Source organism: Dreissena polymorpha, chromosome 13, assembly GCF_020536995.1.
Source record: "Dreissena polymorpha isolate Duluth1 chromosome 13, UMN_Dpol_1.0, whole genome shotgun sequence".
Classification (NCBI taxonomy): domain Eukaryota; kingdom Metazoa; phylum Mollusca; class Bivalvia; order Myida; family Dreissenidae; genus Dreissena; species Dreissena polymorpha.
Window position 1 is genome coordinate 43,468,828 of NC_068367.1, and position 27,526 is coordinate 43,496,353.

At 35.7% G+C, this 27,526-nt stretch overlaps 1 protein-coding gene across 2 annotated transcripts in view; it reads left to right on the plus strand.

Annotated features, from left to right (window-relative positions):
- LOC127856164 (cyclin-dependent kinase 12-like) overlaps positions 1–27,526 on the plus strand; it is a 69,983-nt gene that overhangs the window by 15,145 nt on the left and 27,312 nt on the right. The window contains exons 3-8 of one of the 2 annotated variants that reach the window (XM_052392194.1): positions 2,810–3,466; positions 3,825–3,929; positions 15,180–15,344; positions 16,349–16,485; positions 21,689–21,859; positions 27,033–27,222. In XM_052392194.1, coding sequence (XP_052248154.1) covers positions 2,810–3,466; positions 3,825–3,929; positions 15,180–15,344; positions 16,349–16,485; positions 21,689–21,859; positions 27,033–27,222 — 1,425 coding nt within the window. The remainder of the gene's footprint in view (positions 1–2,809; positions 3,467–3,824; positions 3,930–15,179; positions 15,345–16,348; positions 16,486–21,688; positions 21,860–27,032; positions 27,223–27,526) is intronic. The other variant, XM_052392195.1, reaches the window with a different exon arrangement.

The following is a 27,526-nucleotide window of genomic DNA, read 5'->3' on the forward strand; positions in this document are numbered from 1 at the left end:
AATAGAACCATATGCTGAAATTCATTTGACATTTTAGAAAATTTCAAACGTTTGTGTTTATGACTCTTATCGTCTATATTACCCACCCATAATTTGGTTTTAAAAATATAAATTGGGCATATATGGGATTATTGATTTACAGTCGATTAATCCAATTATTAATTGACATGCAAACTAATTAGCAGGTGTTAACCGCGTTCTCAAAGTTGTCATTAATATTCATTTTCGGTTTCGTTACCGTTTTGAAGAATCCGCTATTGTTTTGATTTATTTAATGTTTGGCGTCCTTGGATATTTAATGACATCAAAAACGTTGTCGCTATTACTCATTGTTGCGGTTAACAAAGAATTCCAAACTGCGAAATGATGTTGCATCATGTGCGCCAACTATCAAACCGGCTCTCATTATATTATTAGCAGACGACAAATGTTGATTCTGATTGGATGATTAAAATACACTGTTACTGTTTAAGACATTACCGCAAGTGATCGGTGACTGATTAGATAATTGATTGCACTTTGTTATCGGATTATAAGCAATACACAGTGTACAAACACATGGTCAGCGTGTTTATTCTACGTATGTTTGTCAATAAACCGGGCTACCGCTCTAATAGATTTATAGTAGCCCGGCGGGCGTCAGCTGGAAAATTTCAGTAGCCCGATGAAAAATTTCGGTAGCCCCCGGGCTCCGGGCAATGGATTTGTCGGACACTGCAGTGAGTACGGGTAAAATTGGGGAAATTAGCTGCGTGTTCATCTCGGTGATTTTTTTCCCCATTCTGGGAATGGGGCCGGGTCCCTTTGAATTGGGAATATTCGCGGCGTTTTGACTAAAATTGGGAAATTAGTGTTGCTGTTGTTTTGCTAACAAATGCTTCAAAATCGAGGATACAATTGTGTCCAGTATAATATTTACTAAGGTTGATCTTATTAGGATGGGAGATGAAAAAAATATTGATCTAAAAAAATATTTATTTTTTTGTGGTTCCATCGGAAATTTTTACCTCCCATTTGGGAAAAATATATACTTTTTTCCATTGGGAATGGGCCCAGTTACCGGGCCTGATTTTGAATGAAAAAAAACACTGCATCTTAATTGGAAAATATATAAATTATGCTGAAAACTTTATAAAACATGTACAACTTCAGCGATTTTTTTTGTCCAATTGGGAAAAGTACCCGTACCGGTTCCCTTTTGGGAAAAATTGAGTCGTGAAAACCCTCAAATTGGGAAAAATCGAGTCGTGAACGGTGAAACCCTCAAATTGGGAAATTGGTGTATTTTATTTTATGCTCCCAAATACTTTAAAATTGATAACTAAGTGTTTTCAAGCTGTCAATATTATATTTACCTAGGTTCAAACCATAGAGCTGCACAGGGAAACTAACAAAATATTGCATTTTCCAAAACAAAACAAAAAAATTGGCCAGCAATTGGGAAATTTGTAGTTTTTTCGTAATTGGGAAAGTGCCGTTTACCGGTACTTTAAAAAGAAGGAAAAAAATCGCTTATAAGTTGCATATTAAAATCAAAGTGGTGAGTGATATCCTGCTATTTCTATATATATATATATATATATATATATATATATATATATATATATATATATTAACACTGCAGAATGTGTGAAATGGTGATCAAAAACACAAAATATTGCTACATGCAGCGATTTTCCTCCTTTATAAAGTACCGGTAAACGGTACTTTCCCAATCGAGCGAAAATTCCCAAATTCCCAATCGGCATCTGAAAAAATCCCAATCGGCGTCCGAATTTTTTCTCAAAACGATCGAAAGTTTCGTAACAAAACCCAACTTTCGGCGAGCCAACAAAGAAAATCGTATAGTTGCGTGTAACCACGTGCTCGATTAATATCGGGTTTTATTATTCAGCGCGTTCAATCAATAGAGTCATTACTGTTTGCGGTTCTTTTGTCAGGCAGCCAGCATACTGTTTGACGTCAGTTTGAAACCTTATCGTAGTTTTAAATGCCCTCCAGCACTGCCTCTGTGGAAAGGTTGTTCAGTCTAATGAACAATCTTTGCACGACCAATCGGAACCGTCTATCACAGGACACATTGACAGCTCTAATGATGCTGTGCAGAGAGAGATACCAGCAACTGAGTGATGATCAAACATCAAAGATTGTTGAAATTTTCAAAAAAATGAAAGAGAGAGACATTGCTTTATAAGAGATTAAAACAACTAGTAATAGATTTTGTGTCTTCTATATAATATTTTGTTATTTATATTAACTTTATTACTTTAAGTAATGGTCATTAAGGCATGCCTGCAAATGATTATTTTAATGGGTATGTTCAATTAAGTTTGAACTGTATGATGTATTCAATAAGACCCAAACTTCACGACGCGATTTTCCCAATTTAAGGATTTTACGACTCGATTTTTCCCAATTTTGAGGTTTTTACGACTCAATTTTTCCCAAGTGGACCGGTACGGGTACTTTTCCCAATTGGACAAGGAAAATCGCTGACATGATAGAAAAACGCGGTGTTACTCAATTGTTTCCCATTCTAACACAATTTGTTAATGTAGAAATGATGAATTTTAATGGAAACCATTTGATAACAGCATCTCATAACATTGTTACTAGTAGTGTACTGACTGCAAGTATGGTAGGCGTTTGGATAAAACAAAAAATTAAAAAAGCATGGTTCTGCCCAGGAAATGGAAACGAACTCAAGAGCATTTCAATAAACCTTACTAAGTTAGGCTTTTCATTCGATCAAGCTTAGGTACATGTTTATAGGTTTAAACTATTGATTTGTGCAATTTCATGACTTCAGATCAAGGGGTCGGTACAAGGGGACTCGAGGGTCACCAAGCCCTGGCTGGGTACGCAGGAGCCGTTCCAGATCTCGCAGTCATTCCAGGTCACTGAAGCGCAGGCTAACACCTCCCACCAGTCCATCACGGCCTGCAAAACTTGCAGCCCGCGAGTTTGAAGCATCTAGTTCAAGTAGTGGCGTTAGACAGAAACTAAATAAATATGCGCCAACAAGTCTTGCCTCTGAACTCAGTAAGCATAGGAAAGCTCGGGAGATGCGTAATCAGCAACTTGCCTCGAGGCATTCTAGCAGTAAGATGGACGATGCTATAATAGCTAAGGTGAAAAAGGAAAAACACAGCCACACACCAGATTCTCGGGCTACTAGTGTAGAGACATCCTTGCAGAAAGAGCCTGAATACTCAAGGAAGGAACGTTTACAGGACGCGCGTGAATCAAACATTGTAGTCAAAATAGAGAATCCGGATCATAATCATAGACATGTATCAGAATCTATGTTGTCCACAACTCCGAAAGACTCCCAAAGAAAGGCTCCAGAGGCTGATTATTCCAAGAATATGGTAGTTGAAGCATCCTTGCCTGTGTCTAAAATACCACCACCAAAGGATTCACCATATGAAAGTGTTAGTGACGTTGAGCCCAGTCCTGCTGGAAGGTTGGTGCAACATTGACCATGTTATCTTAATCATTTTTTTTCATTGTATATTTATTGTAATTTCAATGTTAATATAAAATTATTGATTTAATACATTTATTTAATCAATTATTAAGCATTTATGGATGGAATGAGACTAGACTGCTGTTCAAAAATAAATATAAATGAATCTGTTCTTTTTTAGATGATAAATCACTCTAGTTTAAATTTAGCAATCAAGTGATTCAATTCAAAAGATTTGTTTCCAATGACTAAGTCAAGAATTAATATCCAATTAAAATCAAAGGCTACTATTTGCCATGCTTGACTCGTATTAAAACATGTATTGTTATATTTATTGTAAGATTCTGTGTTTCAGCATTCTTCAGAAGACTACTCCCCCATCTGCCCCTGTGTCTTTGAAGCACAGAATCACAGACCTGCCCATGCCACCCATGGTAGACTATCCAAAGAGCAAACCAAGGTAACCAATGTTCTTTTCACTATTTTGGGAATGGGGCTGGGCTTTAGATACAAACATATTTGCAAGTCTTAAAAATTGTGTTTGGACATTGACTATAAATAGATTTTAAGTTAAGTATTCAACATTTCAGCTTTTTTTCTCACCACTTCAGGATTGTCATTATGATTGTAAACAAAGGATTATTTTGGAATAGTAACCGATTTGGTCAGGGGTCAAGGCCTTAGGCCCCCTTGTTTGTCCAGGGCAAGGCCCTGGTAGGGGGTCATCAACCGAAAACAAATTCTAAACATTTTAGGGACAAAGTACTGCTATTCTCAGAGCATAAAAAGTTAAAATGAGGTATAAAAACAGGCTTTTTCCGCTCCATTTTGGGAAAACACCACACTGGAATTTTGGAAATTTCGCGTCGTGAAAACTCTCATTTTGGGAAAAAAAATAATCGCAAAATTGGCTCAATTGGGAAAAATTATCGCATGTAAATAGTGTTTCTCATATTACAAAGAAGCCGTTAACTGGTAAATAACGACTATTTGGACATCTTATTATTAAAATTTTACAAAATATTATGAACATGTGTGATAAGTGCAGGTTTTTCGGCGTAAGCTGTATTAAGCCAGCTTTTCACCTTAGACTGACCTTTGTTAGCGTCCAATAGAATTCAAATAAAACTTCCCGCGGCCAAGTACAGATGAATACACTTCATTGACTGCATTGGCTGATTTGAGAATACGACCAGAACATTGGAAACATGTCCGCGTCTTTGTAACACTGTTTTACTGCGTGTTCAGCATGAAACAATTTTATATCTAATGAAAAGGCTTAATAGATAGAACAGTTTTACACTCAATCTCGACATCAATACAGTTTGTGCGTCCACCTTTTATTTTCAGAAGATTTTCAGCGCGAGAACGTTTGCACTTAAAGGCTATGTTTTCATATTTAGTACTAACTTCCATATTCCTGTCAACATGTTAACATGTTAAAGTATAGAGAGCAGTGGAAGCGAAGACTCACTTTAATGCATTGCATTTCAACTCGCGAGGTATATCGGGTAAATTTGCGGCCACTGTGGGTGAATGTCAGAGTTTACGTACAGGTCATCGCTGCGTCTCTACCCTATGTGCTGATCGGAGTTCGCGGCCAGGAAAATTATCGTTACATAATAAAGACGCTATAGCGTGAACTAGGTGAACTGGAATTTTCTTTAGACCAGACAGATGTTAAATGAAGATATCCAGCGATATCCTGTGTTTTACAACAATACCATGATAAATATTATTTTTAATTAATTAAACAAGAATTATGCCATCATATTGACTAATGAATTAAGCATGAGCGCAATGATTCTCGATACTGTTAATAATCGAATCAAATAGCAACGCCAGACAAACCACTAAAACAGGTTTGTTCGAAGAATGCGCGTATAAATATTAAAAATATGTACGGATACTTCGCGTGTGGCCGGTTGACTCATATGTTTTAATTTCACTTCCATTCTTCTTTTGGTTTTCTGTTTTGTATCTATGCGTTTATGACCAGCAATATGTAATAATGTAAAATAAGCCGCGAAAACTTCGCGTATCATCCCGTACTGCGTTTGCTGCAGCTAAGAACTGCACAAAAAAAGACATTCGCTATCTTTGATCTCATTCATTGAAGTCTTTACCTTTCATTAACTGCAACCACAATCAACGCCGTATATCTTTTTTTAAAGATATTTCTTGTTAAATCTGAATTTGGGGAAAAGGCTTGGCCTTTTTTTAGGTGAAAAAATCTCGCGAAGCGCCGGATTTTGAGGAAAATAAGGAAAGTCTTAAATAATCATTAACATATTTTACAGTTTTAAAAACAATTTCAAGGCAACAGATAATTTAATTATGCAATACTTTCTATTTTCTACACCGGATCAGGTCAACTAATATATATTTCAAGGGTAAAAAAAAAAAAAAAAAAAAATTTTTTTTTTTTTGGGGGGGGAATTGGGAATTTTTTTTCAATTGGGAAAAAAACAACAAGATTTGCATTGGGAATGGGGCCGAATTTCGGACCCGTGGCATAGGGCGGAAAAAGCCTGAAAAAGAATATAAAATTTTAGTATACTGTACAATGTAAAAACATATTATATTGATAGATCTTTGCATGTTCCAATTCTATCCATTACCATAAGACAGTATTATTACGATTTCTTTTTTTCAAAACCAAATTAGGGCCAATATTGACAATGAATGTCGTCCGCCATTTAACACAAGTGCATATACAAATTGAATTGTGGGATTGGGGAATTCCCATTGAACATGCGTGAATCACGTGATGCGATTTGAGAGCATTGAGAACCGTTGATATTTAGTAATAACGACAAATCAACGACTCAATCTAAACTGTTACATGTACAGTACAGCTCACGCAAAACCAACAAAATCCGCGGCTATGCCGCGGACACACTCTTTTGTTTTCGAAATTACTCCGCATCCACAACGAGTATTCCCTCGGCATCATGCCGAGGCACTCCGCGATAATTCGCGGAGTTACGCCGCGTCTGTTCCTGCCTCGGCATCGATCCGCGGCATCACGCCGCGTCTTTACACGCGGCGGTTCGCCGAAAAAATACAAATATTTATTATATACTATAACACATGTTAAATATTTTTTACATAAACGATTATTAGAAACAGATACAAATAATACGTTGATATATTTACTTCTGCGTGATTGTGTAAACCTTTGGTCAGCTTCTCTGCATACGGAACTTCATACATAATGATTTTGTAGGTCATTATAACCATATCAATGAACCTTTCACAGTTTAATCCCGAACATGATCTCGAAACAAGATTTGCTTTAAACATCGAAAATAACATATTGAGTATCATAAGATTTGCGAAAATACATATGAGAACCAAACAAATATACACATAGAAAACAAATATAAATAATGTTGACAATTTTAATAAAAACTTATATTCGTTTATATTTAAAAATGATTACTTTCACTTCGTCCCGATTTTCAGAAATGGCCATGTACATGTTGCATCTAAATATAAATTTAATAAACGAAATTATCGGGCAATATATTGAAACATTAAACTCGGCATAAATGTGACTACCAAAATAATATTGCGACGCAAAACAGTATCATTATTGTGACAATTAAATACACTTGAAAATCTGCTGTTCTTATAGAAATTGCGCAAAAATAAAGATGACTTGTGTAATATCACGTTATCTGCCTGGAAAGCGTGAGCATTTTCATTGTAATTTTAATAAATCTGTGCAAATAATACGAGGATATAACAAGTAATAAAAGCGTATGCGAATCTAAAAGGAAATGCAGTGAGAACCCCGCCTTAAAATATCGAATTCTATACTGAAACATTAGGCGGTTAATCTTTTGATTTGTCGGCATTTTTTTAAACTGAAACATTAGGCGGTAAATCTTTTGATTTGTCGGCATTTTGTTTCATTTCAGACTCCATGCAGTTTTCAGATCATAATCTCAGTGCTTTATTACCCGAACTCGTTAGTTTCTTGACACGTGCGCTACTGAAAATAACCACCGGTTATGGCCCAAACAAGCACAAAGTGTCTAGTCCCCCGTGTGTTTTATCCCTAAATGTTAGATAAGCACGTGCACTATTAATTATTATGTTGGTCAGTACAAAAGGCCTTCTGAAAACCGCCGACTGCGTCTTTGTTTTATTGCTCAATCAAGCACCGATAATCCAATATCCCGTGTATTACAAATTAGATAAGCGAGTGTCGTCTGTCAAACCCATAATTCATCAGTAAACATATTGAAGTAATTCTCGTATATGATCTCGGAAACGGTGCATTTACCATTACGATATTATTTTCATAAGATTTGCTTAAAACAAATGAAAACCAATCAAACATACACAGACAAAACAAAATATAAATAATTATGACAAATTAAATGGAAAAAAACGTTGGTTTATTTTCGAAAAATCGCTTTTCCGTTCTCCCAATTTTCAGAAAATGACTTATACATGTTGCATAAAATCTGAATATAGATGACGCTGTTTATTGGTCGTTGTAAAAGAATATTAACTTTACACCGCACTTTGTGTGCAATCAGATACAATACAGTAATTGTTGCAACATTGAACGAACTTTAATATGAAAATGATACAGCGTTTTTGACTTTTATTTTATTCAGGAAAATGTCAAAATCATTTGCGAGATACCCCGATACTCAAATGGAAATTCACTACGAAGTTTTACAATGCTGTCTGCGCTACGTAGTTTTGTGTATCAATAAATTCACCCACGCCTATTTTCGCGCGATTTTTGTTTTAGATAAACACTAGACATGAAAATATCATGGGCATATACATGTATTTATTTGTGTTACCCTTGTCCCGATTGGACACCTGTTTCATCAAATCTTTATTAGAATTATATGCCGAAATTCATTTGATATTTTAGAAAAATGTTGGATGTCTGTGTTAATGAGTTTTCTTGAGCACTTTTCTCGTCAGTATTAATCAGAATTTGCATTTGAAAATGGAATACACGGGATTAGCGAGTAATGGATAGAGACGGGAAAATTCACATGTATGTGGAAATCGATAATGACAGTCATAAACGCATGTATCGGGGAAACGATAGACTCGGGATTATACGCATCTATCAGGGAAAGGGTTAAGAAACAGTTAATAAAGATAATTTGGACAGATGATGCAAAACCTTATTGTCAATGTATTATGTAGTGAATTGTTTCGCAACGTAGTAACGCTCCATGTAATAAATTTTATGATGCGAAACTCGGAGTCCATTTCTATCCGAGGTACATGTACATAGTAAATTATAATTAATACGATTGTCTGCCGAATGACTCGACATCATCAACAAATTACTCGGCATCATGCCGAGGCGCGTCGCGGAGACGAGATGCGGAGTGCCTCGGCGGACAGACGCGGCTACTCGGCGACCAGATAGTCGATTTCGAGTCGACTCCGCGAACACAAGATGGCGTCTGACTCCGCGGATCGCGGAATATGTTTGTTTTGCGTGAGCTGTACTGTACCTCCTTTCAGAAAAGTTTGCGAAAGTGAAAGTGAATTTCTGAGAATAAAAACGCGTCTTTCTTTAAATTTTACCAAGTACTTTTAATTCCGGATCGTTATATAACTTGTCAGGTCATTCATGCATGCATGTAGACCTATATGTATGCATAGGTTGGCAATCGCAAAACAGGTTATTTACCTACTTATTATATTATGTGTTATGACCATTTGTATAACAAAATGCATTATTTAATTTACTGTGAAACCATTTATTTTCGAAAGCACAAAATTTCGTCATTTTTATAAAAATGACGATTTCGTCAGCACTTAAATTCACCGATTTCTTATTTTGATTTTTAAAAAAATGCGTCAGTCAATATCCGATTTGTGTGTAATACATATTCGCGGTCAATCGCAGTTGCGAAAAATCGTGGTACGAATGCAGGAACACACTTGAGAATCACTGCAGGAGGTGGGGCCTGTTTGTCACATGCCAATTAAGTAGTCTTTTGTTATCAAGGGACAGTAATGGACCCTCTTAATGTATGCCATTCACACGTTCATTGTTTTGATTAGCGGACAAGTGGGTTTGAATAACCGTTAACGATTGTTTGTAACAACGAACCAATTGCCATTTAGTCTTATTCTATTATTATAATTGCCAAAAGTAAACTACCGGTATATAAATCAATAATGTAAATAATTTAGAAATAAATAAATTGATACATATAAAATAGTAATAAGTGTGGTTAAACGCAAACAATCAAACAACAAACAGCAATTAAAATATTCTTTATTAATTTGTGATAAATACGCATGTTGATAACACATTGTCATCTTTTCATTTGGTTTATTGTCTTTCATCGGCATTCGCTGCGTGATGGCTAATATGCAACACCCCTGAAAAACACAATGCACCTAATGGGTAATAAAGTTATTAACAATTAGCGCTAATTCATTACCATTCTACATAAACGAAGTCAAGGTATTCGATACAGCTGTACTGCACACGCGTTTTAAAGAAGTGTAACGTGTCAGTTCAGGGTTTTTTTTGGCCCGATTTTATAGCCGAAATTCGGCTATGTTCCCAATCCCAAAAAGTATACTTTGTTCCCAAAATGTGGCAAAAAATTCCCAATTGCCAAAAAAAAAAAAAAAAAAAAAAAATTTTTTTTTTTTTTTTTTTTTTTTTTTTAGAAAGAAGTCTTATGTGTATTTTATCTCAATTTTAATTCAATTACATCTAACAAAGTATTATATTATTTTTTTCTTTTAATTTGAATGATCATAAAGAGTTAAATCAAATTTAGTATTTCCCTAATCAGTGGACTTTTCGTGTGGAAAAAAAGGCTAATGAATTTATTTTCCCAATTTCATGAAAATGCCGATAAAATTCCCAATTCCAAAGCCATGGGCTATCTTCCCAAAGAGTGGAAAAAAAAACCTGCAGTTAAGTACCTTGTGTAATCTACATCCCTTTGTGTCAAAACCGGATTAATCTTGATTACGAAACAGCAGTGAATGTGTGCATGGATTATGTTGGAATTTAATGCCTCATGTCTACAGTAAAGTTTTAAAATATTGTTCAACTTAGTGTTTGTTTTTGTTCAAACATAGAGCACGATTGTTCGTTAGGATCTTAAATTCGCCGATCGGTCGACTGACGAAATTTATGAAAATTAATGCCTGACGATTAATAATGGTTTCACAGTAAGTATTTTCAAATGCGTGTAATTAAATGTGTTATCCGAAATCATTTTCAGATTTCATTATTCACGGAAAATTAAGAAAATTCTAGCAACAGAGACACATTTCTCGTGTTTTTCATGTACAGATGAAAATCACGCCAAAATTAGACTTCATGTATAACATCATGTCATTCTTCCTCGGTGAAAGCGAGGATTTTAATATTTAGATGCTGAATAACAACTTCATAGCGCAGCGGTCGCAAGTATCTTATTTTGATAGAAAATCGAAGAGCATTTTTTAATATGTGGAAACCTTTTCTCTAACTAAAAAATCTAGTTAATTACGCTCTACAGTGCTACATTCGTTTAGATACGATCAGTAATAATCTGTGAAATGTACAGCTATTTGATACAGTTTCACGTGGGTTTGGCATGTATTTGGCTGCCTGAGCGCTGATTGGTTGACGTGCTTACCAAGAAGAATTTGATTGACAGCTGGAAAAATCAATATTGGCCACTCGCTGAGAAATTCATTAAAAACAGTAGCTTTTAGGCGGAATTAATGGACTGATTGAATGACCTGGCGTCGCTCTACTATACTACGGTTATTCCTCATCAATTATTGTCGGTTTGCGTGATCAAAACTTCCGATTGCAATTTTGAAAGATTCAGGAATAACAACCGATTTTCTGGCGATTTTAACAGATGAATTCGATCGGCAATCGGTTAATAATGACAACCCTTCAGTGCAGGAATGGTACCGATACTGCAGGTTAAATTTGGAAAATTTGCAGTGTTCTCATCCAAGTTGGGAAATTTATTAATTGTGCTGAAAACTTTTTATCAAACATGTACATACAATAAGTTGCATAATAACATCAAAGTGGTGAATGATTTCCTGCGAAATCCTGTTTCTATAAACACTAAACAACGAGTTTATTAAACCAAACACTCTTTTAAATGAAGTCATGCTTGAAAGTATCAACTGTCTAAAGTGGGACTCTGAGCCTCATGTTCAGTATGATAACCTGCCTCTGAATTAACCCTTTCCCACTCGGAAGCAAAGTGAAAATGGCAATGTGCAAACAGCATAAAGCCAGAACAGCCTGCGAGTAACTCGCAGTCTGTTCAGGTTTTATGCTGTTTGCTACTCATCAGTATCTAAGGGTTGGAAATGAAGCCTTTAAAATTTGAATCTAGTAAGTAGTGCTGCAACAATACGCCAAAAAGCGTATTGCGATATATTGTCAGTTCAAAAACCCGTATTGCAATATATCGCAATATATTGCTTACTTGTACCAGAATTATAACTCGCCAATTACCCGATAATCCCGTATATTCCAGTTTTAAAGCAAATTCTGGTAAATGTTTAGTATAAAAATGCTCAAGAATAACACAAAAGTTGCAAAACACAAACATTCACCAATTTTCTTAAATATCAAATATATTTTGGCATTTGTTACTATTTAAAGATGTGATGAAATAACTTCCAATCGGGCGTTTTTTTTTCCACTGAACACGCGTAAATCGCCTGACGTGATGTTCCCGTTTTATACAACACAAATACACCCACACTTTGCACGCGACGTTCTACATGTCTGTATAATTTTCGCGCGCTTTTTATTGAGAAAAAGAATAAAGCACTTTTTTTATTGTCGCGTTAGCATTACATTTCGGAAGCGTGTTTCGGAAATTCGGATTACAAATTTAATAATGCTCATTTCAGACTCAACAAAACATTTAGTTGTGCGTAATTAATTCAACGATAATTCGTTTAAAAGCATAGAATGAATGCTCCCATGTAACAACGCTACTCTGTATAATAGACTTTTTAGAATGACATTTTTACGTAACAATTTATTTTTACAAAATACCGCTTGGTTTTGTTTACCTTGATATCATTATTTTGGATGGCTTTTCTGAACGAAATGTAGATGCATATTTGTAAAATTTTCGTACCGGTATGACGAAAATCGTATCGCAATACAATATGCGGATTGCGTATTGGGATATAAACCGATATACCGGTATATTGTTGCAGCACTACTAGTAAGAAAGGTCTTTGAATAAATTTAACTTTCTGAGAGACTACAAATGCATCAAAATACGTCTCTATGTGGGAAAGGGTTAACCAGGTTTGCGTAAGTTGACTCGACCGTCAATTAAAATGTGCTATTTATAACTGACATTTGAAAACTATGCACTGGACTCGGTATTTAATACATAATCCCCATTTTTAGCTCACTGTCACAAAGTGACATGGTGAACTTATGTGATCGTGTGATGTCCAGCGTCCATATGTGTGTGCGTGCGTCCGTCAACAATTAGTTTGTGTAGACAGTAGAGGTCACAGTTTTCATCCAATCTTTATGAAATTTGGTCAGAATGTTCATTTTGATGAAATCTGGGTTGGGATTGTATTTGGATCATCTGGGGTCAAAAACTAGGTCACTAGGTCAATTAATAGGTCAAATAATAGAAAAACCTTGTGTAGACAATACAGGTCGCAGTTTGCATCCAATCTTTGTGAAATTTGGTCAGAATGTTTATCTTGATGAAATCTAGGTTGGGATTGTATTTGGGTCATCTGTGGTCAAAAACTAGGTCACTAGGTCAAATATTAGAAAAACCTTTGTGTTGACAGTAGAGGTCGCAGTTTTCATCCAATCTTTATGATATTTGGTTAGAATGTTTATCTTGATGAAATCTGGGTTGGGATTGTATATGGGTCATCTTCGGTCAAAAACTAGGTCACTAGGTCAAAAACGAGGTCAAACAATAGAAAAACCTTGTGTAGACAGTAGAGGTCACGGTTTTTATCCACTCTCTATGAAATTTGGTTAGAATGTTTATCTTGATAAAGCTGGGTTGGGATTGTATTGGTGTCATCTGGGGTCAAAAACTAGGTAACTTGGTCAAAAACTAAGTCAAATAAAAGACTAACCTTGTGTAGACAATAAAGGTCGCAGTTTTCATCCAATCTTTATGAAATTTGGTCAGAATGTTTATCTTGATGAAATCTGGTTTGTGATTATATTTGCGTCATCTGAGGTAAAAAACTAGGTCACTAGGTCAAATAATAGAAAAACCGTCAACAATTTGTTTGTGTAGACAGTAGTGGTCACAGTTTTCATCCAATCTTTATGAAATTTGGTCAGAATGTTTATCTTGATGAAATCTGGGTTGGGATTGTTTTTGGGTCATCTGGGGTCAAAAACTAGGTCAAGTAAGAGAAAAACCTTGTATAGACAATAGAGGTCACAGTTTTCATCCAATCTTTATGAAATTTGGTCAGAATGTTTATCTTGATGAAATCTGGGTCGGGAGTGTATTTGGGTTATCTGGGGTCAAAAACTAGCTCACTAGGTCAAATCATAGAAAAACCTTGTGCAGACAATAGAGGTCACAGTTTTCATCCAATCTTTATAAAATTTAATCAGAATGTTTATCTTGATGAAATCTGGGTTGGGATTGTATTTTGGTCACCTGGGGTCAAAAACTAGGTCACTAGGTCAAATAATAGAAAAACCTTGTGTAGACAATAGAGGTCACAGTTTTCATCTAATCTTTATGAAATTTGGTCGGAATGTTTATCTTGTTGATGAAATCTGGGTTGGGATTGTATTTGGTGTCAGGTGAGCGATTCAGGGCCATCATGGCCCTCTTGTTAAAAGTAAGAATTGTATATATGTACAATTGATAATCAGTACCGGTAATTATACCCCACAAACGGGGTATATAGGAGTGAGCTTTTCGGTCTATCTGGTCTGTTTGTCGGTCGGTATTAAGTGTCTGCTCTCTAATTCAAGTTTTTTCATCTGATCTTCTCCAAACTTGGTCAGATGTTGTATCTAGATGATGTCTAGGTCAAGTTTGAATATCGATCATGCCGGGTCAAAAACTAGGTAAAGGGGTCACTTAGTGCGTTTTTTAACATCAGTATGGTGTCCTTTCTCTAATTCAAAAGTTTTCATCAGATCTTCACCAAACTTGGTCAGAAGTTTTATCTAGATGATCTTAAGGCCAAGTACGAACATGGGCCACGCCAGATCAAAAACTAGGTCACGGGGTCACTTAGTACGTTTTACACATTCAGCATGGTGTCGGCTCTCTTATATAAGTAGTTTACATCTGAGCCTCACCACACTTGGTGAGAAGTTGTATCTAAATGATATGTAGGTCAAATTCGAACATGGGCCATGCCGGGTCAAAAACAAGGTCACGGGGTCACTTAGTGCGTTTTAAACATTGTGCATGGTGTCTGGTGTTTTTTGTGAAGACAACATGCAAAATATTCTTTATCAATGCGTCATGTGGGGGTATTCGTCACGTCTGTGACAAAACTCTAGTTTGTTTGGCTGTTTACATTTTACACCAAAATTGGTTACATACTACTGAACAAGTAGTATAAGAGTATGGCTTCATGGCACTGAAGATGCAAAAATTGTGAATCAGTTATGTGTGAATAACCCAACCTAATTTTACAACCACCCAATGTTCGCTTGGTAACAATTTACCCATGGGTAACAATATTGCAGTGGTTACAGAGAGCAACGAGCAGCCAGCCCCCAGCGCCGAGGTCGCCTCACTGACCTGCCGATGCCCCCCATGATGGACGAGATAGACAACGAGGACAACAAGTCCACCCCTGACACCAGCATTGAGGCGGCAGATAAGAAGGAGGCCAAAACTAAACGACCAAGGTCTGCATAACCATTGCCCACTCGGAAGTAAAGTTAAAATGGCTTTTTATGTCCCCCACCACTATAGTGGGGGACATATTGTCTTTGCCCTGTCTGTTGGTCTGTTGGTTGGTTGGTTTGCGCCAACTTTAACATTTGCAATAACTTTTGCAATATTGAAGATAGCAACTTGATATTTGGCATGCATATGTATCTCATGGAGCTGCACATTTTGAGTGGTGAAAGGTCAAGGTCAAGGTGATCCTTCAAGGTCAAAAATACTAAATCAAAGAGGCGCACAAGGGGACATAGTGTTTCTGACAAACACATTTCTTGTTATATAATGAGCAACCAGCATAAAATCTGAACTGCCTGCGAGTAACTCGCAGGCTGTTCAGGTTTAATGCTGCTTGCTGATAGATCATCAGAATCTTTAGGTTGGTAATGAACCCTTTTAAACCAAAATTTATTAAGAAAGTTCTTTGATTAGAGTTGATTGTCCAACAAGTTACAAAAGTTTGAAAATTCAGTGACTTGCTGACTATTGTATATGTAATGCATAATACACATTGATTGCTTCTAAGCAACATGTGTGTTTTCCGTGTTAGCTCTGTGCCTGAATGGAAATTTAGAATTAAACAAATTTCCTTTTTATCTGCTTTCATTATTTAAGCAATAAATTTAGGATTTAAAAAAAGAAGATTTCTAACATACAAAATGTAGCATATATTTACTTTCTCTCATTTTATAAGTATCTTATCAAATTAAGAATGAATAATAATTTCACATGTTCTATTTTCATTTTAAAGAATTAAATTAAGTATATTTAACTTTATTCCTCATGTTTGTTGTATTACATCATCATGTATTGCAAGGTAGTTTAGAAGTTAAAAGTTGGAACTTAATATTTAAACAATTATGTTCCCCTTGTTTGGTGTATTATTGATTTATTGCCATGGTAGTTAAGCATTGACACTGTTAATCTTGCACATGTTCTTACTTGTCAATCCATCTGTTTGTCACAGGATTTGCCAGAACCGTTCTAATCGTGAGCGGTTGAAGGGGGAGTGGGGGGAGAGGTGCGTGGACCTGTTCAACATCATAGAGATTATTGGAGAGGGCACATTTGGACAGGTGTACAAGGCCAAGGACAGTCGCACTGGTAGGGAGCTCATTGGAGCCTTGCTATGGAAAATGAGGCTTATTGAAAGTGCGTTATTTGTCATCCCTTATTAGCCTGTGCAGTATGCAGATGCTCATGATTGCATGAGGACACTTTCCAATAGATTTGAGTTTTTCTTTTTCTTCCTTAAACAAACATACAATTAATGCGAAAAATGTTATCACTGATTAGCTAGTGAGCGTTGCTCAAGCTAATCTGTGACGACACTTAACGCACATGCATTAAACCCCATTTTCCCATAATGAGGTTCATTAATCCTTTTAAAACAGCCCACTGAATGAAAAGCAATTTAGCCTACAAGCATTTTGAATTATCAAAAGCTCAGTCAAATCTTATTATTAAGTACAAGTTCATTTGATTCTAATTTTTGAATTGCTATTTGTTAGCTTACGCTGTGCTCATGGTGAGCTTTTGTGATTGCCTTTTTCCGCTGTGCGTCCTGAACATTTACCTTGTTAACACTCTTGAAGCCGCATTTATTGTCCAATCTCATGAGACATGGTTGGAACACGTGTCTATATGATATCTTGGACGAGTTTGAAAATGGTTCCAGTTTGTTAAAAAACTACTGCCAGTTTTCCTTATCAGTGTCCTGTATTAGGGTCCATTTCCACTAGAAAAAAGTAGATATTTGTCTCAAATGGGACCTAAATATTGTATTTGAAGGTTTCCCCCCCGAAAAAATTTTTTTTTAGATCTCAACATTTTGTTGATCTCCCATCCAACTTGAAAAGTTCAACCTTAGTAAATTAAGACTGAAAATACTTTTATTCTAAATTTTGAAGCATTTTTTAGCAACATCAAGGTATTTCCCTATGTAAGTCAAAACACAGCGAATTTTCTCAATCCCAAGGCACCCGGCCCCATTCCCAAAATGTTTTGTTTTTTTAAACACTGCTTACATGTATAAATCTTTTGTAAAACCTTATTAACAATCTAAAAGTCAAATTTAATGTCCAATCTTAATGAAACTTTGTCAAAAAATTTGTTTTAATGATATCGTGTATGAGTTCGAAGATGGTTCTGGTTTGTTGAAAATCATGGCCGCTAGGGGGTTGAACACTTTTCCAGCTATCGCTGTAGTTAAAATATTGTTAACATTTAGCTGTAGTTAAAATATTGTTAACACTCTAGTCTAAAATATAATTTTGTTGCAATCAGTAATAAATATCACACAACATAAAAACACGCGCACAAAACAACTTATGATGCATATACAGTCTACTCTCGTTATCTCAACATTGGATATCTCGATTTTTTCAATGAGCACTTTTCCAGCTATTACTGTAGTAAAATATTGTTAACACTAGTCTAAAATAAAATTTTGATGCAATCAGTAATAAATATCACACAACATGAAAACACACGCACAAAACAACTTATGATGCACAGGGGTTGAAGAATTTTTCCAGAGCCACTCACCCTGCTGGGCGAGTAGGCCTGACAATCCACTCGCCCTTCACTTTAATCTACTCGCCCTGCATTAAAAAAATAGATATCTATATTTATAGTTATGATCAACCAGAACCTTTTAAACCTACTTAACATAGTGACACTAAATGCAAACAAATTAACTACATTATCTGATGGATTACATTTGCTTTCCTTACGTTTTCTGCACCTCTTTCCTTTTCTCAATTCTTTCCGCTTCTTGTTTTGACGACCTTTCTAATTCTTTCTGTTCCCTGTCGCCACCACCTTGCAGATATTTTAAAATAGAACCCTTTTCCATTTTAATATTCCAGACGAACTTTTACTGAAAGACACGCTTGATTGACAAACGGTTACAATATGGTTAATTTTGCCTAAGGCTCCTGATCACGAAATTCGGAATTATTCTGTTTATCAATAATTATTTTTTCTGTTTATTTTTCATTAAATTTAAGTGGTATTATAATTAATCAGTGATGTATTATTGTTTTATTCATATTTACATCAAAATTCACGGAATGACCAATATATTTAACAGTTTTATTCACTTTTAATCGATTAGCTAAGAGCACTTACAACGACGAAAAGAGCGCAGCCGATTTCAAGAATTATTTTAACTGTGCCCGTGACGTCATTTTTCATTGTCAAAACGAAAGTGTAGTTTCTTTGTGTACTAAACGTATTTTTTGTTAGTTCGAAAAATTGTTCGCAATTTGTATCGATGTGGAAGGAGTTCTGGAACTGAATTTATATTTCTCAACTTTAAAAACAGCACTCGCCCGGTCGGTCGAGTATTTAACAAATTTTACTCGCCCGACCGTAAACTTCACTCGCATATGCGAGTGGTCGAGTGGATTCTTCAACCCCTGATGCATATACAGTCTACTCTCGTTATATCAATTTTCTCAATGTGAAAAAGTGAGCTCAATGTCCCAACTTTTGTCCTTCTTTATTTATTCTTAATGTCGAAAAATTCGATATTTTGATATAAAAAATTGTCTCTAGTCCCGATTTTACATGTATTTACTGTGGTTTATCTTGAAGTGCAATAACTGCCCCAGTGTCGGCAAATGTGAGAAAATTTTTTTTTGATACTTCACCGTCCCTCTTGGCCCGGCTGCTCCCAATACTGTGCGGTAGATAATTGATCCCTTAATTGCATCAATGACCACAAGTGTTAAATGTCGTTAAATGTCTTTAGCCATTAACACTTGAGTAAGACCTGTCACTTTATAACCTGTGGGTTTATTTTATCCTGTACTAATAATCGATTGAACTTTGCATTTCAAATTACAAAATGAACATGTACAGTTTAGTATTCTGGAACGTGATTTAGGCATGTTCAGATGAAAAACCCTTGTCTTGATTGGACGTCAATTGCATCATAACTTTAAATACCAACGTTACCGGATGTTTACTCGACAGTTTAGAAAATGATATTAACCGCATATGTTCATGCAATTCAGTAACACTTTAAAAGTCATTTTAAAGGGGCCTTTTCAGGTTTGAGTAAATTGACAAAATTGAAAAAAGTTGTTTCAGATTCGCAAATTTTCTTTTTGGTTATGATATTTGTGAGGAAACAGTAATACTGAACATTTACCATGCTCTCAAATAGCCATTATATGAATCTTTTGACAATTTAAAAACACGAAAATTATAAAGCTTTGCATCGCAAAACGAATTAATAATTTGGAGAGTTCAGTTGTTGTCGTTATATTTTGTGGAACTACGATGATTGCTTATATAAAGTTTAAAATACAAATTTGATAGCATGCGGAAAGATGGCCGAGTGGTCTAAATGGTTTATACTTTTACTCCAGGACTCCAGCGGTCAGTGGTTCGTGCCCTGCTGAGGGTTACCTTTTTTTTTTCCTTTTTTCAAATTTTATTCTTGATTTTTTACTAGAGCTTTTTAAATCCAATGTTAACAATTATCTATATAAAGCATTTAATGACAAACTTCAAAACATGCAAAAATTTGTGAAAAGGCCCCTTTAAGCATTTAAATAGCAAATGTAATAGTGCCTCGTAAAAACGCATATACATCAGATAATAGAAAGGGTAGTAGAGAGTATTATGCCACACGGTGACGGCTTTAGTTAGACCACTTAGCAGGTATGTAGATGATAAAAACAAGGTAAATTTTCGTCTCATTTTTTCTCCTAATCGGATATCTCAAACTCTTGTTATCTCGATATTTTTTCTCTTACCTGCCGACTTCGAGATAATGAGAGTAGACTGTATTTATATATCTGCCAAAACAACAAACCCTTTCTTTTCACTAAACCACATTAACAACCCTTATTAACATTAATACTAGCTACTCTGATAAGCAACAAGGGCCACCATGGCCCTTTTGTTTTATCTCTTGTCAAAGGCCGAGGGATATAGTGTTTTGCCTCGTCAGTCAGTCCATCGGTCTGTCACAAACTTGTTAGGGGTATATCTCAGAAATTATATAAGATTTCAACATGAAACTTATTAGGTGTATAGATATAAATGAGGATAAGTTGTGCAAGAACCATTTCCCTACACTCTAATATAAGAGTTATTGACCTTAGTTTCTTTTAGTTCTGCACCCATAAAAAAAAATACTTCATGAAATTTGCATGTTTCAATGTGATGTCATTAAGCGTATCACGTTTACAGATTTTTCTTAACGTATAAACGAAATGTAATAAGCGAAACGTTACCGTTTGAACGATATCCCAGAATATCCGTTTAAAAATCATCAGTACCATCGCATTTACAAACTGAAAATAGTAATTTTTTCCAGAAGTAATATTCAGTGCATATCCCATTCGCGCAATAACGTCATATAAAAACCATAAAATATTATAAACCAGACCATCCGTATCACCACATGTGTCTTCGTCATTCTATAAAAACAATTAAAATAACGTCGAAAATAATTTAAAATAGATATAAAAAAAACTGTATCCAAAAACAACACTCCGAAAAAATGTATGTATTTTGCACATGAAATACAATGTGCATATTGTTTGACCGCAGAAAATGAAAAACCAGTAAACTAGCAAAAACGTAATCAATATATAATTTGGTTAAAATTTTACTTTTCAACATGCTACCGCAGTGTTTTACTTTGCATATCAATCACTTAAAATATTGCTGAATATGCACTGTTTCGTTGCCAAGTTGTAAGATTTTCGGAAAGTAGCAAAGATTTTCCGTTAGTTTCTGTTTATGTCTGTGCTAAACAATCAGAAATAAATTACTGCCGAATTCAGTAGCCTGGATTTTCCTCAAGAACCCGGATTTCGCAGTTCGTCATCCATATACTTCATACGGCTAATCGGCTACGTTATTTGCACCCCAATATTTATTATATTGATACTGACTGTCGTTTAAACTTTAACTGTTTTGGTAAATGTTTTTGAGCAAAACAAGAAACTCGAACGTTTAAACGTGATAGCCTTAGATGTCATAACAATGCTGACACTAGTTGTAAAGAAATTTGGAATAGGCTGAGTAGATATAAGGAAAAAAAGACTTTCTATTATTAGTATGGCCCTATAATGGCTAACAAAAGCTTCACTATCTTCCTCCAAAAAAACCCACATGGTCTGTTCCTGTTGCTAGGCGAGTCTATTCCTGTTACTAGGTGACCTGTTCCAGTTGCTCTATGATCTGTTCCTGTTGCTAAGTGACCTGTTCCTGTAGATATGTGATCTGTTCCTGTTGCTAGGTAGGTCTGTTCTTGTTGCTATGTGTTTGTTCCTGTTGCTAGGTGACCTGGTGGCCTTGAAGAAGGTGCGTCTAGAGAATGAGAAGGAGGGCTTCCCGATCACAGCTGTGCGTGAGATCAAGATCCTGCGACAACTCAACCACCCCTCCATCATCAACCTCATGGAGATAGTCACAGACAAGCAGGACGCAGTTGACTTCAGGAACGACAGAGGTGAGGAAGGAATCAAACTGTTTTTCCGTTCAATATTTTTAGCTCACCTGATTGCTTAGGTGAGCTTTTGTGACCGGTCTTTGTCCGTCTTCGGTCTGTCTGTCGTCCGTCCGTCCACATTTGTTCGTAAACACTCTAGAGGCCACATTTATTGTCAGATCTTCATGAAACTTGGTCAGAAGATTTTTCCTTATGATACATCGATTGACTTCGAAACTGGGTCATTCTGGGTCAAAAACTAAGTCACTAGGTCAAACAAAAAGAAAAACCTTGTAAACATTGTAGAAGTCACATTTCTTGCCCAATCTTCATATAACTTTGTCAAAATGTTTGTCTGAATAATCTGTTGGTTGAGTTCAAAAGTGGTTCCTGTCCGTTGAAAAACATGGCCGCCAGTGGGAGGGGCAGTTTTCCTTATTTTGCTACAGAGAAACCTTTTGAACACTCTAAAGTCCATTTCTTGTCCGATCTTCATGAAACTTGGTCAGAAGATTTGTTCCAATGATACCTCGATCAAGTTTGAAACTGGGTAATGCTGGGTCAAAAACTATGTCACTAGGTCAAAAAAAGAAAAATATTGTAAACACTGTAGAAGTCACATTTCATGCCCAATCTTCATGTAACTTTGTCAAAATGTTTTTGTTGATGATATGTCGGTTGAGTTCAAAAGTGGTTCCGGTCCATTAAAAAACATGGCCGCCAGTGGGCGGGGCAGTTTTCCTTATTTGGCTATAGAGAAACCTTGTAAACACTCTGGAGGCCACATTTCTAGGTCCAAATCTTACGAAAACCTTGTAAACACATGTAGAATTAACATTACTTGCAAATGTTTGCATTGCAAAAAACCCATGCAAATGGACAGTACTCAATCAGAATTAATCATATGCTCACACTGCAAAAGTAAACAGCAGAGAACCAATCTGATATGCTCTAGAGTACTGAATTTTCAACAACCGGTAAGCAATGAACAAGGCCTTGTAAAAAAAAGGTGAGCGAACTAGGGCCATATTGGTCCTCTTGTTATTAAATATGGAAATACGCATTGAAAGGGACTGTGCCAAGATATGCCAGTTCTGTCTTAAAGGTTCATAATAGCAACATTTGGGAATTCTGGGATCATTTCCAATCAATAGCAAGTATCTTCGTTCCACCTCAGATATCTAGAAACAGATCAATATGATACTACCATGCATTGGTATATCTAATACCAGTAATATTAGCATCTATGACAGTAAGACTATCAGATACGTATTGACATTTTCAAAGTTGCAGACATTTCTATAAATGTTTAAGTATTAAGAGAACATTCCTTATTGTTTTCTGATCTTGATAGAAATGGCTTGCACAGACATCTATAATGAAGAGTCAGTTTGTGCTGCCTTGTCAGGCTCTGGGAAAGTTTAAATTGTTTATAATTTATTTGTCAATGTTGACTTATGCTTAAATAGTTATTAAGAATTCAAAATAAATTTACATAACTAGTATTTGAAAATTCATGTAGCTGACACAGGCTAAGTTTTGCTATAGTCATTTGTGGAAATACACTTTGAAAGGGACTGTATCAAGATATGCCAGTTCTGTCATGTTGGTTTCCAATAGCAACCATGAGGAATTCTGGGAGCATGCCTTGTCAATGACATGATTCTTCGTTCCCCCTCATACATTTGCAAACAAATAGTTATGTTCAACAGCGTTCTGATGGCGAGATTATGATTTTGTTTCATGGTGTTGTTTTTTATGCCCCGGATCGAATGATCGGGGGTATATTGTTTTTGGACTGTCTGTCTGTCATTGCGTGTGTCCGTCCCAAATCTTTAACCTTGGTTCAACTTTTGGAGTATTGAAGATAACAACTTGATATTTGGCATGCATGTGTATCTCATGGAGCTGCATATTTTGAGTGGTGAAAGGTCAAGGTCATCCTTCAAGGTCAAATAAATGGCTTCAAAGCTGCGCAGTAGGGGGGCTTTGTGTTTCACAAACACAGCTCCTATTTTACAAATGTTGCAAAAATGTCTCACTTATGTTCTAAAAAGGTGGTAAAAAATGAGGATCAATTAAACAGTTCTGTACGTGTAAAGAATATTACTTAGATGTATGATTTGTATCTGCTTTATTAATGGTTAAATCAGATGGGTTATTGATGTTGAAATCTTAGTAAATTGTTAGCATTTGAGTCTTTTTCCTGTATCGAAAAGAGTTGGTTTTTTTTCATTGATGGTGATGACTGCTTCATGAAATGTTAGAAACTGAAATTATCAGTTACTTTATTTTTCTTATAGCAAAAAAACAACAACCTTAGTTGTTAATAAATAAATTAGTTATATAGTAAAGTAGTAGTAAATTGAGTGAAATAGGTGATGATATAGGTGAAGGGACCCCGTTGGAAATAAGCTTATTCATGTTTACATGTCTAGGTTTTACGGGTTATCCTGTGTATACAGTACACTCCACGCGTTTTCCCCAAAAAACGCGCTCCCTCCGCGGGTTTTTTTCTGCTAGCGAGTGTTCACGCGGCGTTGGAAGAGAGAGGTGAACTCGATAAAACGCTCGGCGTTACGCCGCGTTCGCTTATTTCCCGCGGCGTGTATTACTTTAGGCTAGTCGGTAAATGCAGACACTTTCCGTTCTTATCAGTGATCGCCGCGTTAGCAGTGTGCTACTGGGCATGCCAAAAAATAAAAACATTGTTATAATAAATTGTTTAAATACTGTAGTACATGTATAAAAAAGATAATTGTATAGAAAATTAATACGTATAAAAATTATGTTTTTTAATTCACAAGTACGTCTACAATATGAATAAGTCTAATATAATACATTTGACAAATTAATATTTAAATCATAACACATATGACACAAGAATAAATGTTCCGTAAAATTTCCAAATGAGAATAATAATTAGTAATCCGAAACACACTACGATTTTTAATTGTTAACACGACGTTTACAAATGCTTCCAATATACAGTCATCATGTATATTTCCCGACAAAAGCGTGCGAAAATTATGCTGCAATGTACAAGGTCAAGGTACAATGTATACTCCTGCAAAGCGTGCGTGTATTGATTTTTTTTATACAAACTTTGTAGCGCAGAGAACATTGAATTTTGTTGATTTCGGTTAAAAGTTTCTTTGGTATTTATTAACAAAATTATATCGCGAATAAGTTGATATTTCCTCTAAAATAATTTCAAATCGAACACGCCGAATCTTTATTGTTATGGTATTTTAGTAATTATTTTAACACTAATTGTACTGTAAACTGATTAAAGAAGACATCTGGGCGGAACTGGATTTTAAGTGTTTGACGTGATGAAAACATGCAAAGTTTGTCTACTGACCTATTGTGTAGACTGCTGTCTGCGGTGTTTTGACAAAAGGGATTAACATGTGTGAAAAGGGCAACTTCCCTACAAAGTTCATGTAGTTCGATACCATAATTCAATAAAACGTATGAAAAAACATTATTACCGTTCTTGTCGTTACATTCTGCATCAAGACTAACTGTCCAGCGCCGTTTGAAACCTTTGTTTACATACATTTCAACTAACTGACATTTTAAACATACGAGTGATTTCATTGGTCCAATGCGGAGGTGTGTCTTTACAACTGGAGATTTCATTCATAAAGAATACATGATCACTGTCAACTGGGTCATGCGTGTTGTGTATCGTGTTATTTCTTAAAAGTTGACCCAGCATTTGTAAAAATATTGCAAGACATATACATTTCCAGAAAGGAAATTCATTTCTGCGTTGAATAAGACCGAGATCGTGAAAATCGCTGCACAATTGATGAAGATATGGCTGTTCAAAGCGATGAACCCCGTTATGGGGTGATTTTGAGTTGCATACCTTGTTATATATATATTTGATAGTGAAATATTTTTTTTCAGAAAAGTTAATTTTTCGTTATAATATGATTATTTATCATTCAAAATGATGTTTTCACTAATTAATATCATAGTAACTTTTGAAATATTGAACATAGCAACTTGATATTTGGCATGCATGTGTATCTAATGGAACTGCACATTTTGAGTGGTGAAAGGTCAAGGTCATCCTTCAAGGTCAAAGGTAAAAAAAAAAAGCAGCGGCACATTAGGGGGCATTGTGTTTCTGACAAACACATCTCTTGTTTTTTTTTTAAAGGGAGCGTTTATACGATAAGGAGCATGGATTGCATAGCACTATATTTTAGGCAATTTTTAAGATTATTCTCTTGTGAATATGGGGCTGTTGTCATCATGATGGTCTGGAAGTTGTCTTTACTCGTCTTCTGTTGATGTCTAATGCATCGAAACCTTGGCATTCTTTGTCATGGGTGTCGTTGTCGCTGTGAACGTTTCATGCAAAACTTTTGAACGCTCAATATTAACATACACTGAGGTGCGATTGCATATTTTAACATTCTCAAGTGTCAATTAGGGTCTCAAATTTTATTAGCGTCTCAAATTACTCAACAAGGTTTAGCACATATTTCTCAATGAAAGCTTTAATTACGAAGTGCATAAAGGTCCCATTCACACCAAGCTTAAATCGCAAAACACAGCTCCTTCACAACAAACTTTATCTGCTTTCATTGCTTGATAACAACAGCCCCTAAAACTGTGGTCAATTAAGAAGTATGAAAACTCCAACAAAACAATTTTTCATATTTTAATTTTTGTCCAAACGATCACTTCCCCGTTCATACCTACCCTTAACTGGTATTTGTTGTTTCAACAACGGCTCCTTCAGTCTATAACATTATAGGGTGTAGTTTTCTGCAATAAAAAAAATGGTGGCTGTTATTAAAATTTGCGACTACGAAATAAATTTTTCAAAATTCAGCAACCAGGAAAGGGTTGTATCAATGTCAAAATTTGGAGGTAAAATACCTGAGCGCTATACGTGGTAAAATACGGTATGAGGTTGAAGTCATCTGTCAGTCCGTTCGCATAAATGTTGTAAGTTTGTGTACAGCGACCACTTAAACCGTATTACAGTTGAACATGTCTGATGAAAACTTTTAAATGTCTGACCATGTGACATACAGAGCATAACTCTTTCTGTCTGACTGCAAAATGTTTGGAAAAAGTGCACTCATTATAAATAGAATTACAGAACACATTTTATAGTATCGTCGCATAGAGACATACAATGAACTATAATCAGTCTCGCCACATGCAGGTGCCTTCTACCTGGTGTTTGAGTACATGGACCACGACCTGATGGGTATCCTGGAGTCAGGCCTGGTCACGTTTGAGGAGATCCACATCGCCTCCTTCATGAAGCAGCTGTTGGAGGGCCTGCAGTACTGCCACAGGAAGAACTTCCTGCATCGAGACATCAAGTGCTCCAATATTCTCCTCAATAACAAGTGAGTATACAACATGTACACATTTGAAATTAATTATAATGCATGATCATTATATTTGGATGGTATGCCATGTCAGTCGCTTCATAGTGTTGTATTTTTGTTCAAACATAAACATTAATTTCCCAATTAAAAAAAAAAAAGATGTGATATTTCCTTATCCAAAGGGACCTGGCCCCATTCCCAAAATGGTGGAAAAAACACAATTTGTGCGTAGGTCTTATATTTATTTGGTATGAGTGATAGAAGATGTTCATGTGTCCACATTTCATTTTAGCGCATTGGCAAAACTTTTGATTTTTTCAAG